The sequence below is a fragment of the Crotalus tigris genome, unplaced genomic scaffold (assembly GCF_016545835.1).
Source record: "Crotalus tigris isolate CLP2741 ecotype Arizona unplaced genomic scaffold, ASM1654583v1 scf7180000023829.5930981, whole genome shotgun sequence".
NCBI lineage: Eukaryota > Metazoa > Chordata > Lepidosauria > Squamata > Viperidae > Crotalus > Crotalus tigris.
The window spans coordinates 844,016-861,081 of record NW_024100213.1 but is presented as its reverse complement, the minus strand read 5'-3'; the positions used below and the strand labels follow the sequence as shown (position 1 = coordinate 861,081).

Here is a 17,066-nt window from a genome sequence, read left to right as displayed (position 1 = left end):
TTCCCACCAAAAACAAAACACTGGGAGCCGCAAAACCCTTTTGATATCTAAAATGAAGATAACACTGCATATATCCTTTTTTACCTTTATTACAGGTGTGTGTATGTGTATGTGTGTGTGTGTATGTGTATACACACAGAGACACACACACATATACACATTAAAAATAAAAGTAAAAATATGACTCTTGGGAATATCCATACTATTAAAACAATGATCACCAAGAGAATGCTTTAAGAGAATAAAATTACATACACACACAGGTAAAAAAAGGATATATGCAGTGTTATCTTCATTTTAGATGTCAAAAGGGTCTCTCTCTCCCTCCCTCTCTATCTGCCCTTGGTCTGCCACTCCTCTTCCCCCACTCTCTCTCTCTCCCTCTCTCTCTCTCTCTCTTTCTCCCCCCCTCCTATCTGCTGCTCACCTGGCAAGCTTCAAGCTGTTGTCCAACAACCTCCGGGGTAGGCAACCTCATCTCTTTTATGACTCATGGACTTCAACTCCCAGAATTCCTGAGTCAGCCTAGCTGGGCTAGCTAGCTCTCTCCTGCCCTTCCTGCTTCCTGCTTCCTTCAGAGACGCAGCAAAGGGAGGAGCTCCACCCAGAAAGCTTTTCAGCTCCTCGGAGAACACTGTGAGTGCACTCTTTTACACTTTTACACACACACACACACACACCCAGACACACACACACACACACACAGAGAGAGAGAGAGAGAGAGAGAGAGAGAGAGAGAGAGAGAGAGAGAGAGAGAGAGAGAAGCAGGGAAGTGCAATTGCCTCTCTCTGTCTCTGTCTCTCTCTGCAAAGGCAGAGAGGCTGGGAGCCACAGGGGAAGGCTCAAAGAGCCGCATGCGGCTCCGGAGCCGCAGGTTGCTGACCTGTGTCTTAGACTATAAAGCTAACAAAATTGCCTTGGATTGTTGTTCTCAAACTATTTCATAGTGATTAAAAAGAGTTTCCTCTAGTTGAGCTCAACTCTGCTGATAACCTGATCATATCCTTGTTGTTTTTCTGAACTGAAAAAAAAAAAAAACACAACAGAATAATCCAAACTCTGTTAGCTGAACTTTGTAGAGGAAGGCGGGATAAAGATAATAGACATTTCAAACCCGTTTTACTAGTTTTAATATTATAATATCAGGCAATTGACTTACCAACAGCATCGATATGACCTGTAGGATTTTTCTGCTCCTATGGGTACACCTGTCCTAGCACATTATGAAACTCTCAAATCATAAGTAGTGGAATAAACTGGCTCCTTCACTGCTGATTAGCAAAACTTGATTTCAATTACACAGTGCTCCTTATCTCTGTTATCCTCTCAGTGGTACAAGGTAGCATTCTCCCTTCCAAGGGAGAAAAGGTGAAGTGCTGTATGACTTCATGTTTCTTATTTATGCTTACAGATAAGACTGCATTTGGAACTAAGAATCTGAACATTGTGCCTTTTAGCATTCCACCTCAGCTTCCAGGGGAACTCAATGGCAATGAAGAGGCTGGTTTGCATATAGATTTTGACTTAGTCTTTTGATGATATAATATTAGATTATATAACAAGTTTTATATAAAACTTGTGCTCATCCAGATATTACGGGACCATCCTAACTCAATCTACTAAGAACAAAACATGAAGAAATGCAAACTCTCTACCACTGGATTTTGAAACAATCTAACTTCCTCCTTCCCAGCCTATTAATGTTTTAGCAGCAGAAGTGCTCAAAATCATATCGGGTCTCTTCTCCAATTATCCTTCATGTTTATTTTATGACTCCATTACAATGTTAACTCGTAAATCCCCTTAGACTGGTCTTATGCATTGCATTAAAAAGAATAGCTTTTAATTTCAATGAAGGCATATATACATATTCTGCTCTGGGGAATATTAGGATTATTTAAGGTAACAGTTGGCATTTCAAATTGAGAAGGGAAGAATAGATTGGGGGATGCGTTTGCTTTTCCTTATTTTACTTCAGATTACTACACAGATTGCAATTTTGGCCCAATACAGATAGGAATAATGCCTTAATCAATTTTTTTTTTGGGGGGGGAACAGGGTGTTCTGCCAGACTTGTATGATCATAATGCAGGGATATTATATTGTAATAAAACAAAGGCCTGCACACATACACACAGGGATGTCATGGTTGGCTTTTGAGCATTCTCAAGGGGTCATTAAATTCTCCCCCATAATCCTATTATTGCAACTTCCCACACCGGGGAATAGGTGAATCAGTTTTAAGGTTGTCACCATACTTTTCATTTATTTACTTAGATTTTTATACTGCTTTACAAGTAACTCAAGATGGTAAACATATCTAATACTCTTTCCTCCTGTCTTCCCCACAATCAACAATTCTGTAAGAGGGGCTGGGCTGTGTGTGTGTGTGTGTGTGTGTGTGTGTGTGTGTGTGTGTGAATGACACAAAGTCACCCAGTTTTCATGTCTAAGGCAGAACTAGAACTCACGGTCTCCCAGTTTCTAGCCTGGTGCCTTAACCACTAGACCAGGGGTAGGCAACCTTGGCTCTTTTATGACTCGTGGACTTCAACTCCCAGAATTCCTGAACCAGCATGGGGGAACTTTGGCTCCTTCATGACTCGTGGACTTCAACTCCCAGAATTCCTGTGCCAACATGGGGGAACTATGGCCCCTTCATGACTTGTGGACTTCAACTCCCAGAATTCCTGAGCCAGCATGGGGGAACTATGGCCCCTTCATGACTTGTGGACTTCAACTCCCAGAATTCTTTCCCCTCAGCATGGCTGAGCAAGCATGGTTGGCTCAGGAATTCTGGGAGTTGAAGTCCATGAGTCATAAAAGAGCCAAGGTTGCCTACCCCTGCACTAGACTAAGTGAATTGTCATTCAGAAATAAATTCCATCTTCCCTGCGATTCTGGGCTGGTCCTTTACTCCAGAGAGAAAAATGAGAAGAATCTCTTGTTAATACTACACTGTTCTTTTCTCTAACATTGCAAGTGTAAGCCACATTAGACTACTTTTTTTGTCAGAACGAATATTCTAAAATATTCTAGAGCAATGATAAAAGTTATTCATTGTACATATTAACAATTAAAGAACCAGTTTAGCATTGAAAATACAATAAGGAATTTTGCCAGCGCCAAGTATATGTATGACATACATATACATGTACACAAACATAAGCATATACTACACAGTAGTAAGGAGAAAGAACAGCTCTATCTAATTCATAATAAACATTTACACTGGTTAATTTACCTAATTTGCACTAATTAAATATAGCTCTACACTTCATCTTATTAATCCTATGGAACAAAAAATGCTGCCTTCTACTTGAATTATAGCTATCAGATCTTGGTGTATGGCAATCTCAGCCTAGTGCCTTTGTTATTATATTTGGATATTGATAGAATATTCTTATTTGAAAAGAAACTGAGTTGCACTGTGCTCTGAAAGATTAAATCAAAGCTTATCTTTGTTCCACTGATAGCAGGGAAGGCTGAATGTGGCATGACTGTGACTTGCATTGTCTCAATCTTAATAACGAGTATAGGAAAACATGCATTGATCAAATTTTTCCCCTATTTTTCCCACTACAATAACGCGGTGGGGTGAGCTGGGCTCGAAGTGAACAGTTAATATGAATAGATTAAAGTGTTTATCACAAAAATATGATTTGGTAGCACCTAGATTTTTTATATAAAATTAGGCATTTGCAAGTTGCTGTTATCTCCATGTTACAGTCCAGTAAATGGTGAAAATGGAAGAACTACAGATAGATTTGTGGAAAAATTAGGTAACATGTTTGAATTAGTGAAAACACAATAGAAAGTTATTTGGCCATTTACAGGAACAAGCATGAATGAAAGTGATAACTATCTGTTTAAAGAGAAATCGGTTTCAAATACGGTTTATTCATAATTAAACAAGGAAAGCATGATTTTTTCACTATTTGTAAGGACAGATTGTTAGAATTAGAATAGAGGTCTCCAACCTTTTGGGCACCAGGGACTGATTCCGTGGAGAAAATTTTTTCCGTAGACCAGAGTGTGTGTGGGTTTGTGTGCTGCCTACATCCCACAGATGGGGCTTTGCTTATTTGTGCAGACCAACTGCAGGCATGTTGTGGCCTGGTACCGGTCCACGGACCATGGGTTGGGGACCCCTGAATTAGAGGATGCAAAAAAGTTGAAAAGTCCTTCATTATAGTCAGAAATGACTCTTCAGTGAATGTAAATATGGGAGAAAAATATTAAATAAATGAGAGTAAAAGTAGAAAGACTGTATGAAAAGTAAATACTATTCCCACTTGAGGAAGTAATAATAGATTAATATAACAACAGAATGAATGTTAAGTAGACATATGGAAAGAGGAAGTAAGTTATTTAGAAGAAAGTGAAAAGAATTATGTTACCATACAAGTGTTCATAGTTACTCTAATGAGAAATATGGAAAAGGATACTTAATAGAGTGACAAAATGGAAAAAAAAATGTCTGTAATATATGTAAGTCTAACTGCTGCAAAAATAGGGATGACAGAAAAATGATTTGTATACAGAGAAAATGATATTGGCAATAAGATCAAGGAACAATTTTAAAGAAAATAAAAACAGATCTGGACATGGGGGAAAAGGAATAAGCAACTTTCGAGTTTGTTTGGTCCACCTGAATTTGCTATTGAAAAAAGTAATGGATAGCATAATTTGGAGGAAACAAAATTAATTTAGAGAATAAAGTCACTTGGCAGTGAAATGGGCAGCATAAAATTTAATAAAAGCATTAGTTCCTTCCTGTTCATTTGCTATTCATTCAACTTCTCATTATAGAAAATACAAAATGTCCATATTCTTGCCAAGTGTGTTATTTGCTAAATCTTGGGTTTAACCCACCATGTGCAAAATCCAGACAGAGCTATATTGTGCTGACAAAAAATGTTGAAGGATTTATTAGCAAGATTTATAAGGCCACCCAACTCAGAGTGGGTGTACAGCATGAAAAACAAAAATAACCTCCCCCAACGATATAACAATTAAAATACAATGTATAAATATAAAATACAATAGAGACCCAGGAGCATAATATAAAGAAGGCACAGCTTGAGGATGCTACAGAGCTGATACTTTTTTTGAGACAGCCCCTCTCTGGCAGACTCACAAGGCCAGAGATCAAACAAAAGTCATTGAAACTGTACTAGTGCCAGAACTTTGCTTGGGGGTGGGGTGTGCGCAATGGAACAAATCTTGGCTGCAGTGGGTACCATTGCCTGATACTCCTAGAATACTTGCTATCTTTCCACTCAGTTGTTACAAACTATTTGACGTTTAGTGTTTGATCTCCAAACATGGGTAGGATTGGCTAGAACTAAAAGATTTACTTGCTTTAAGTAACAGCTGGCACCTAGCTGACCTTAGCTAATCTTGAAAAAAAAAAAAAAACCTTAAGCAGGATTGCTCTCGGCTAATACTTTGTTGTCGTTAGTTACGAAGTCGTGTCTGACCCATCACAACCCCATGGACAACGTTCCTCCAGGCCTTCCTATCCTCTACCATCTTCTGGAGTCCACTGAAGCTCAGGCCTACTGCTTCAGTGACTCCATCCAGCCACCTCATTCTCTGTCGTTCCCTTCTTCTATTGCCCTCAATCTTTCCCAGCATTAGGCTCTTCTCCAGTGAGTCCTTCCTTCTCATTAGGTAGCCAAAGTATGTGAGTTTCAACTTAGGATCTGGCCTTCTAAAGAGCAGTCAGGGCTGATCTCCTCTAGGACTGACCGGTTTGATCGCCTTGCAGTCCAGGGGACTTGCAGGAGTCTTCTCCAGCACCATAGTTCAAAGGCCTCAATTCCTTGGTGCTCCGCCTTTCTTAGGATCCAACTTTCACGGCCATACATTGCAACTGGGAAAACCATGGCCGTGACTATACAAACTTTTGTTGGCAGGGTGATGTCTCTGCTTTTTAATATGCTGTCTAGATTTGCCATAGCTTTCCTCCCCAGGAGCAAGCGTCTTTTAATTTCTTGGCTGCAGTCTCAGCCAAGGGACTGGGATGGGAGTAAAGTCCCATTAGCTATCAGCTCAATCATGTTACACTGATTTTTGTAAATTTAATCTCAGTTCATTGAGATTACACTAGTATAGCATGATAGCCTGCCTTGCCTACTATTACAAAACGAAGAGATCAAAGATGATTGAAGAGATCAAAGATGAATCAGCCCTTGAAAAAAATTTACAATACAATGGTGACATTGCTATAAAGGAAGAGCAGCCTGGAGAGCACTTACCATTCTAAATACACCTATTTTAACAATATATTTCCTTTTTTAAAATAATAATTTTGAGGATGAAGGTTCGTTTTCCGAGCTTGTGTGAACAGGCTAGGTAACATCTTCTACTCTGCTATAACGAAACGTTTGGAAACCAACCCACAAGCTCAGAGAACGAACCTTTACCCTCATCCTACACCCAAGCTACAGATATTCATCACTATTGCAAATAATAATTTTATTAACGTTTATAGGCATATAAAAACTAGTAGAAACTACAAAAAAGAAAATAAAAAAGAAAAATAGTGCAAAAAAGGAAAAAATGGTAAAATGCACCAAAGGAAAAGAAAATATATAAATAACTCCCCTTTTGTCACAACTATAAAAAATTTTAACAACTTATCACCTTAACTTAGAATACAACAAAAAAATCTCTTCATCCCATATCTCATCTATAAACTGATCCTTATAAACTCATCATTCAGTCCTAATCAGCAAAAAGTCCATTAAGAGATGCCAGAAATAACAATAAAACTATTTTAATCTTGATCAAATAAAGCCACTTTATATTCCTTCCTTTTATACAATTTAATTCCTTCAAATAATATCCTGGAGCTTGTTTTCTTTTCATTTTTTCTCTGTCCCTTCCTACTAAATCCTTCAGAACTTTAATAGATCTCTTTTGTAAATCCAATATAAAAAAGTCTTTTGGTTTGCAATTTGTACATTCCTTTCAGTTATTAAGACATCAGCTGGTTTTATTTGTATATCCAGGGTAACATTTTTTTCCATGTCAGTCTTGCAGCCTGGCATGTTTTTTTCAGATCAGTCCCAACCCTGTCCGGCAAAACTTGTTCCTCTTCCACAACATCTCTTAAAAGCCGTCTATCTATAATGGTAGATACTTTGAAGATTAACTTCTGGAACCACTGCTCACAAATAATTTAAAATATGTTCCATGTTATTTTGCTCCATTCTTTGTAAATAAGTCAAATTTAAGCGTTCTCCTTAAATCTTTAGTTGCCCCTGGCTCCCTCTAGTGTCCAATGTCAAAATTGTCATTCTATCATGTTTTCTTTAAAGAATGCAAAGCAGCGTTTTTCTACAGGAAAGGATTCCCATAAACAATTTCAAAATCTTTATTTCAAATATATCTGGACCCTAGTCTATTTAAAACTTTCAAAAAAATCAATGTTCCTTTTGCAGCTTATTCCAGAAACATTTTACAATGTCATTATACTTCTTTTTATAATATTTTTTGTGAACTTACCCAATGCATATTATTAGACAGGTCGATTGGAAAATTAATAGTTGAAAAGCAGCTAAAAAGCAATTCCGAAAAGTGATTTAAAAATTAGGTTTGACAGAGGTTTGTGTCCATAAGGCTACGTTGTGGTTGTGAGCTTGATGGAGTCCCTAGACTCTCAGCCGTTCCATTCATGAGCCAACTCAGTTCCTAACAGTTGACTCACAACGAACGGCTATCCGGAGTACAACTGGATGATCTCATGATCTCTCTTTTATCTGGAGAGGTTTCGCTGTCCAGAAAATGCTGTCTAGCTCACAGGCCCCCAACCTTTTGGGCAGCAGGGACCGGTTCTGTGGAGAAAGATTTTTCCATGAACTAGAGGGGGCATGGTTTCGTGTGCTGCCTGTATCCAGCGGATGGGCCTTCACTTGTTTGCGCGGCCCGGTTGCTGGTATGCCGCAGCCTGGTGCCAGTCCACGGACTGGGGGTTGGGGACCCCTGGTGTAGCTGAACTCATTGCAATGCCATCTCCACTTCCTCAGAGACATCTAGTTTACAACGAATCCTCATCATAAGTCCATTACCTTCCTACTTCCGTGAAATACTGAAAATTTTGTATAGATGATTAATAAATGAGCACATACAATTAATACTTAGGCGAGTGATGGCGAACCTTTTAGAGACTGAGTGCCCAAACTGCAACCCAAAACCCACTTATGCATAGTTGGGTGCCAGGTGGGTGTGGCCCATTGGGTGGACGTGGCTGCAGTGGTAACGGCAGACTGGGTGGGACTAAAAAGTTCAATCAATTCCAACTTTGCAACATCTTTTTTTCCCCACGAGAAGTTGAAATTGACTGATTTATTGAACCTTTTTTTTTTTTGCACACGGCGACGGAGGCCTAAAGTGAAAAAGGTTTTATAAAACCCAGCTGAAGGCCTAGGACTGGGGCGACAGCGTGCGTGCCCACAGAGAGGGCTCTGACTGCCGCCTCTGGCACCCGTGCCATAGGTTCGCCACCACTGACTTAGGCTAATATAACATTTTTTTAAAAAAAATAATTAAATATCTAGATTAATAGCCCCTTCTAGAATGAAGTTTCTCATTAATGAGACATAAACAGTCTTTCTACAAAGAGTGCTAAATATATCTAACAGCATACAAATGAAGGAAGAACGTATATGTCTATTTTTGGGTAATCAACATAGGGTATTTTCTTTTCTAGAATACATTATAAAGAGTAAAAAGTGCATCTTATAAAAATTACACAATTTCATTGTTCTGAACACAACTAATGAGAAAAGTAAAATCAAAACCCAGTGAATAATGCAGAGATACCTAAGATTATACTAGACAGCCTTCCTCAGCCAGGTCCTCTTTAAAAATGATGGGACCAAAAATGATCAGATCACTCAGTTAACTGCACATTCAGGATCTGCAGCAATCTGGAGAGCATCAGACTGAGGAAGCTATGTACCCGGCACATTTACTATTTTGTCATTTTTGTCTGACCCTTCTGGGAAATTTTTGGATTATCGTATTAGGGAGCTGTCAAGTGTTAAATCCTATCAGCAAATGTAATTAGCATATATGGAAGACGAAATACAAATCATCACAACCATTTCTCAGCTCTAATCAAACAGTGAAAACAATTTAATCTAAGACAGTCTCCTACAATGTATGAAGTGAATTACCAAGCCCCATGGGGAAAGAAAGCTCTTGCCCCTAGGTATGAAAAACCGTATTATACCAAAACTAGTTTAGCTTCAACACCAAAGCACTATATGCTGTCAAGAAAAATTAATGCTAACTGCATTTCAAATGAAATACTCTAGAGCCAATTTGTGAAAAGGACTCTTGAATTACTGCTAATAAAATTCCAGGAGATATTAAATCACTAAATGCTGTTTAGAAGTGTATTATATTTTTATTTATAATGAACCTTCTCTGAGGTGGTTATATAAGAAGGTTTAATCCTGCTATGAATACCAAGCCAGTGTTGTAAATGTAATCCGTTAAAAATAAACAAGCTATTAAAATTGATTAGATGGATCTTGAGTTATTTGAAGCATTTTTCTTCATTTAGTTGTAGTAGTTTACACCTTTCTGATGCATTATTAAATTATATTGCTCATTTTATGGTTGATCTAAAAGAGTGTTTCTTAAACTTTTTTTCTGAGAACCTCTTCCCACTTTTAAAAAAAATAGAAGTCATCCCCCTGCCCAGATTTTGTTTATACTAGTTATATTTGATATTTACTATATTAACAATTAAAATTGACGTATTGGCTATCACTGCCGCTCCTCATGAATCATTCAGGCAATTTTAATATTATTTTTCCCCATTAGCTGGCAAATAATTTTGATTACACAAACATAAGATGGTCTTGGGGATGGGAGAAGGCAATTAACATAAATGAATATTTACTTTTACTATGAGGTCCAGATATACGCTCTCATTTACTGTATTTTGTGTTACCAAAAAAACATGCCCCAAATTGTTTTATTAACATTTGTTCTAAAAAGCAGGAAATTTGAATCACACCTTATCTGTCTAAATGTTTTCTAGGCATTAGGAAACGAGATGGAGCTGGGAGTTAAAGCAAAAGATAAAACAACATTTAGAAAGAGACAGCCAAGAGGAAATGAGTATATTTTTCCCAGCTGATCCGCCCACCTTTATTCCTAAAAAATGTGCTGCTTCCTAACAAACCACAGCTTTGTTATGCCTTGAAAAGACACAATTCAGGATTTTAAAGTAAATCACCATGATTAATTATCACAGGAATGGGGCTAGAACAGATCTTAATTTCAATTCTGACATTTTTGTGGAAGGGAAAAAAACCAGAACAAAGCCCAGAAATCATAGATGTAGTGCTAACCTCTATGAAAGAAGTGGAAAAATGAAGAGCACCCATTCTGACATTACAGCACTGCAAATCCACTGCACTTTGGAAAAACACCTTGAACAAGCAAAGGGCTCAGCTGGCCACAGCTTGGCAACTTCCTTCTCCTCCCAGAAACCCAGCTGCTCCCAAGTGAACTTTCTGGCAATTATCAGAGTAACCTTTTTCACTCACCTGCCACCTCTAAACAGTACCAGAAAAAAAAAAAAAGTTTGGGTTGAAGCTAAGGGTTTACAGGTAGTCCTCGATTTACGACCACAATTGAGCCCAACATTTCTGTTGCCAAGACAGTTAAGGGAGTTTTGCCTCATTTTACAACCTTTCTTGCCCCAGTTAAGTGAATCACTGCAGTTGTTAATTAGTAAAACGGTGGTTAAGTGACTCTGCATTTCCCCATTGACTTTGCTTGTCAGGTGGTCGCAAAAGGGGATCATACAACACTGCGGGACGCTGCAACTGTCATAAATATGAGTCAGTTGCCAAGCAACGTTGCCCTGGTCATCAGTGTGAAAAATGGTCAGAAGCCACTTTTTTCAGTGCCATGGTAACTTCGAATGGCCATTAAATGAACTGTTGTTAAGTTGAGGACTACTTGCACAGGGGAGCTACAGAAAGAGGCGATCACAAATTACAAATATCCCAGCCAAGAGACCCGAATCCACGTTGGGTCAGCCAGCAGCACTTCCTTGACCTGCACCTCCTGCGACGAGGGACTTTTGCAAAGCAAAGGCAGCTCTTCTTGCTGCGCCGGGCCATGTGGGTTGGGACGAAATGACAATAAAAATTAAAAATTAAAAAAGAGGGAAAAGTCTGCAACGGGCCTCTCAAAACTGGCCTTTGGGGCGTGTGCTGGGCACTTGCGGGGCCGAGCAGCTGCTGGGAGGAGGAAAGCGCGGGAGTCCAAAGCCGCCCCGTCGGCAACCCTCGTGGGGCCCCCTGTGAGGGCCGGGGCCTCCTCAGTGGATGGGGGAGAAAGCTGAAGAAGAGGGGACGGGGCTTTCCTGCCGCTCCTGGAAGGCCGCCCCGCGCCCCGCTCCACCTACCAGCTGCTGCCGGATCCAGCGCAACATCCCCTCGTCCGGCGGGCGGCTCGGTGGCTCCCAGCCGGCGGCGGCGGGCGAACTTCCTTTCCCTCCCGACCCGAGAAGAAACACGCTCTGTCAGAAAGACCGGCGGTGCTGAGAAGAAGGAGGAGGAGGAGGCCGCCGCCCTCTTTCGCAACCGCCGCTCCCCATCCGCGCAGAGGCCGAGCGCTTCCCTTTTACCCGCGACGCGGACGTCCTTCCGCTAGCAGCGACCGTGGCACCCGCAGCGGCCGCCGCCACCACAAGAAACCTCGGAGCGGCCGCCGCCAGCCGCCCGCCATCACGCAGCCAGCCAGACCGACCGCGGCCTGTCACTGAGGGCCGGCCCCCTTACTCCCTCCCCCCCCTTTCCCCCCCCTTCGTGTGTGTGTGCGCGCGCGCGCGCCTGCGAGCCCAGGAAGTGATGGAAGGGCGGGGAAAAGAGAACAAGGGGAGCGGCCAACCGCCAATGGGAAGCGTCGCGGGAAATGGGTGGGAGGAGTCGGGCGAGGCGCGCGCTAGGGGTGGGGCCAGATGTGAGAAACGAGGGAGGGAGGGAGGGAGGGAGGGGGGAAAGGAGAGCGGCACGTGGCAGAGCGGGAGGGTGGGGCAGTCTTTGGAGGAGCGGAGCGGGCTGTACCACTTCGAGTCTGTCTCTTTCGAGAAGCGGCGGGGGGAGGGGAGAGCGGAAGCGGGAGCATCTTTTAGGGAGGGGTGGAACGTACCACTTTTAGGCTGCCTTTATAAGCGGCTCGGTTTCAGCGCTTCTCTTTCCTGCTGGTTGAAAGTGATCGGAGAGCGGGGTCTGCTAATGACGTGCCACCTCCTCCTTCCCCAAGCTGGCGCCCCCAGGACTGCGGAGCTGCAGCGCTCGCAATGATGGGTGAAGAAATCCGAGGAGTTGAAGTCTCACGGGCTGCGTTCATGCAACTTGCTTGAACTCAGCTTCCTGCATTTGCGGAATGTTTTCCAGGGGAGATCGTTTTCTTTCTGGGGGTGTGCGTGTGAGAGAGAAATTTAATATTCCAGATTTTTGCGCTGTCTGGGGAGTTCTGGGAGTTGAAGTATCACACTTCTTAAAATTTGTCAAATTTGAAAAACACGGTTACATCATTAAGACAACTCTAGTGTCTTAACAACAATCTGGAGGCAGGTTGTTCCACTGATTAATTGTTCTGACTGTCAGGAACTAAGGAGAAATTTCTTGACAGTCGGAACAATTAACCAGTGGAATGACTTGCCTCCAGAAGTTGCAAATGCTCCAAACACTAAGTTTTTAAGAAGAGACTGGACAGCCATTTGTCTGAAATGATATAGGGTTGCCTGCCTGAGCAGGGGGTTGGACTAGATGACCTCCAAGGCCCCTTCCAACTTTATTATTAGTATTACTAGTATTAGATCCCTGACATCTGTATATTTCAAATAGTTAAACTAGCTACCTTCTGAAGCAAAGTGCAGATGTTTGTTAAATTAGCTACAGATTTTCTTTTACAGTTTACAAACTTTGAGATAGATTACATAGTTGAACAGACTGGCTGACCAACTTTCCTTTTATCAGCCAGCAATATTATGTGTATTTTTCCAATGAAAATGGTTTTAGTGGCTTAATTTGCAGTTAAAGCCCTTCCCAGACATAACATAAGCTGTACTGTAGCCCAAGTAATTGCCATCTGTATCCAAATGTATGTAAGAAACAGATAATGACATAACTAGCAGTTTTATTCTTAGCTATGAAGAAAGCAGCCTAAGGGGAGGGAAAGTCAATATCAACCACTGTCTATAGCATTCTGTAAATATATACAGGTAGTCCTCTACTTAAAACCATTCATTTAGTGACTGAAATTACAATGGCACTGAAAAATGTGACTTATGGCCATTTTTCACACGACTGTTGCAGTTTCTCATCCCCAATTTGTTATTAACTCTTGTTGTTGTTAATTGCGAAGTCGTGTCCAACTCATTGCAACCCCATGGACAACGTTCCTCCAGGTCTTCCTGTCCTCTACCATCTTCTGGAGTCCATTTAAGTTCACACCTACTGCTTCAGTGACTCCATCCAGCCATCTTATTCTCTGTCGTCCCCTTCTTCTATTGCCCTCAATCTTTCCCAGCATTAGGCTCTTCTCCAGTGACTCCTTCCTTCTCATTAGGTGGCCAAAGTACTTGAGTTTCAACTTCAGGATCTGGCCTTCTAAAGAGCAGTCGGGGTTGATCTCTTCTAGGACTGACCGGTTTGAACGCCTTGAAGTCCAAGGGACTCGCAGGAGTCTTCTCCAGCACCATAGTTCAAAGGCCTCAATTCTTTGGCGCTCAGCCTTTCTTATGGTCCAACTTTCACAGCCATACATTGCAACCGGGAAAACCATGGCCTGGACTATACGCACTTTTGTTGGCAGGGTGATGTCTCTGCTTTTTAGTATGCTGTCTAGATTTGCCATAGCTTTCCTCCCCAGGAGCAAGCGTCTTTTAATTTCTTGGCTGCAGTCCCCATCTGAGGTAATCTTGGAGCCCAGAAAAATAAAATCTGTCACTACCTCCATTTCTTCCCCATCTACTTGCCAGGAATTGAGAGGACTGGATGCCATGATTTTGGTTTTCTTAATGTTGAGTTTCAAGCCAACTTTTGCACTCTCCTTCTTCACCTGCATCAAGAGGCTCTTTAGTTCCTCTTCACTTTCTGCCATTAGAGTGGTATCATCTGCATATCTGAGGTTGTTGATATTTCTCCCGGCAATCTTAATTTTGATTCATCTAGCCCTGCCTTTCTCATGATGTGCTCTGCATATAAGTAAGTTATTAACTCTAGCTTTGTGTAATCCATTTTAGGCTTTAAGGAGCACATTAGCAAACAAAATAGATGGTAGTGACACTCTATGGCTTAGCCTTTAGCCTAGGCTCTAGTTGTTAGCCCTACATCCAAAATGTCTATATTTTTATTATATTTCTATCCCATTTTCTCTTGATGGTCATTTTCCTGAAACAGACTTAATAGAATCTTCTACAGCAGGGATCTTCAAACTTGGCCCTTTTATGCCTTGTGGACTTCAACTCCCAGAATTCCTCAGCCAGAGTGCCTGCCTGAGGAATTCTGGGAGTTGAAGTCCACAAGTCATAAAAGGGCCACTTTTGAAGACCCATGTTCTAGAGCAGGGGTCCCCAACCCGTAGACTGGGACCAGTCCATGGCATGCCAGCAACTGGTCTACACAAATAATTGAAGCCCCATCTGTGGGATGCAGGCAGCATGCAAAACCACACACCCCTCCGGTACATCTTTCTCCACGGAACTGGTCCCTAGTGCCCAAAAGATTGGAAGTCGCTGATCTAGAGTCGTCCAACCATTTTGGAGCCAAAAGAACAATAAGAACGAGAGCCTTTTTATAATCAAACAATGGCTAGGTGATATTACAAAGAGCTTCAAAGTGGTGGTGTGCACGGGGGGGGGGAGGGTCTTCCTTCATTTTTTCTTGGCCAAAGCAGCCCTGTGAAGTAGGTTAGCCAGGTCCATGTTGGTGGATACATCATGTCCATTTAATCCACTGAATTGTTTGCTTCCTGGTGCAGAATATAGGAGGGTTGACCTTGTGTCCTACTTTCTTTATTCAGCTGCCATTATGTTCATTAAAAGGCTGGAATAACCAGAGGTCACTCCTTTTAGGACTGTCCATGCTACTCGATTTATTGATTATGTGCTATCAAGTCAGTATCAACTCTTAGTGACTAGATCAGTGTTTCTCAACCTTGACAATTTTAAGGCATGTGGACTTCAACTCCCAGAATTCCACAGCCAGCATTGCTGGCTGTGGAATTCTGGGAGTTGAAGTCCACATGCCTTAAAATTGTCAAGGTTGAGAAACACTGGACTAGATAAATAGATTTTTCTCCAGGAAGATCTATCTCCAGCCTGACCCTTCAGATTTTCCAAAGGTGCCTCTATCATTGATGTAGTTGAATCCATCCACCTTGTTGCCAGTGGTCCTTTTTTTCTTTCCATATTTGCTGTATTGTGGATTTCTCAATCCATAATGTGTCCAAAATAATGATAATTTGAGACTGGCCCTTTCTGCTGCACGCAAGAACTTTGGATGATTTAACCCAATTTGTTCAATATGATCAAACATTCATTCATCTAATATGGATCATCCAATGTGATCCAATTTTTGAAGTATCTAGGTATTCTCAGGAATCTTCTCCAATAGCAAAGTTGAAAAGCATCACTACTCCTTCTATCCTGCTTCTTCAGAGCCCACCATGCTAAATAATTAACTGAAGTGTTGTATCCAGTAGCTCTGATGGTTCTGTGCCTTTTGATATAAATATATGGATAAATCGTATGTGGACTTTAATTCCCATAATTCCCCAGCTAGCGTGTCTTAAAGCCAGTCCATGAATCTTAAAGTTGCCAAGATTGCAAACTCTAATATAAACTGTTTCCTGTGAGGTTTTTTTTTTTTTTTGCTTGCCTTTTATTCTGTTTGCCAATTACAGTAACTGTTTCTGATCTTTGCTGAAGTTTAACAAATAAACATCCAGGTATATTTTTGCTAGTTGAACTGAGTATGTGGGTACATGCTCTAATCTGAAAATATAGATTGACTCAGAGTATGCTCCACATGCCCTAAATTGGAAATCCCCCAGAATAGTTTTCTAATTCAGCAAGGAAACTCTTTGTGCTGTAGGTACTGCATAAGCCTGACATAACACTGGCTCACTTATATCTAAACACATGCTACAGAAAACCTGTGATTGCATGATCAGTCGGGAGTGAAAAACATTTACTCAAGGGATATCAACTGATATTATGGCATCCGTGTTCCCAGATGTCCAATTACTGCGCAATAGCATCATTTACAGTACGGAGAAAAATAACCATCTGATTTCCTGTCACAAGGCTTTGCATTTACACTGCAGCAACCAAACTGCCAAAGAAAACACAACTCTCTTGCTGTGCTTCCTGGTCTCCTGTTTTTCCTCTCTATCAAAAACTTCATATCAAAGGATCAAAGCTGTGCAAGTAAGATATGGATCATAGTGAAGCATTTCCATTTCCAGGCGGATTTCCAAATTTCACGAACTATGAGTTTTATAAAGGTGAATATGTCAGGATAGAGAAATAGGTATACCTGTAGTCAAATATTTATAAAGTAGATAGACTCAGTTACAGTGATGATGTGTGCAGTGCTAGAAGACCTGAAGGACAAACGGGGGGGGGGGGGGAGGGCAGATTGTCATGGAGAAATCTAGTTGCTAAAAGTTGACTCTTGGCAATAAAGATTAATTGGATATGCCAAATTTTGGTAGAATACCATACTTTCAAAATGTACAATAACGTTTTTCAAAGTTGGCTTGAGAATTCTGGGAGTTGAAGTCCACACATCTTATATCTGAAAAACACTGAGTTACACACTAAGTCGTGTCTGGTTCTGCAAGAAATTGCAGCAATATATTTATTGATATTTTTTTCCTTTTACAACCCTAGTTTAATCCCTTTTATTCAGGGTGGAGTCAGGGCAATTGAATGGAGCTGTGTGTTTACTGGCCAGATGCCCTTCCTGATGCCTACACAGAGTTCACAGCAGATATTTCCTCTTTGCATCCTGACA

The 17,066-nt window shown here is 41.1% G+C and overlaps 1 protein-coding gene across 10 annotated transcripts in view; it reads right to left on the bottom strand.

Moving 5' to 3' along the window:
* Positions 1-11,820, bottom strand: part of ATP11B (ATPase phospholipid transporting 11B (putative)) — a 103,007-nt gene extending 91,187 nt beyond the window's left edge. For all 10 annotated transcript variants that reach the window (XM_039321796.1, XM_039321806.1, XM_039321797.1 and 7 more), the window contains exon 1: positions 11,444-11,820. In XM_039321796.1, the coding sequence (XP_039177730.1) occupies positions 11,444-11,470 (27 nt within the window). In that variant the 5' untranslated portion in view covers positions 11,471-11,820. The remainder of the gene's footprint in view (positions 1-11,443) is intronic.
* Positions 11,821-17,066: the final 5,246 nt, after the last annotated feature.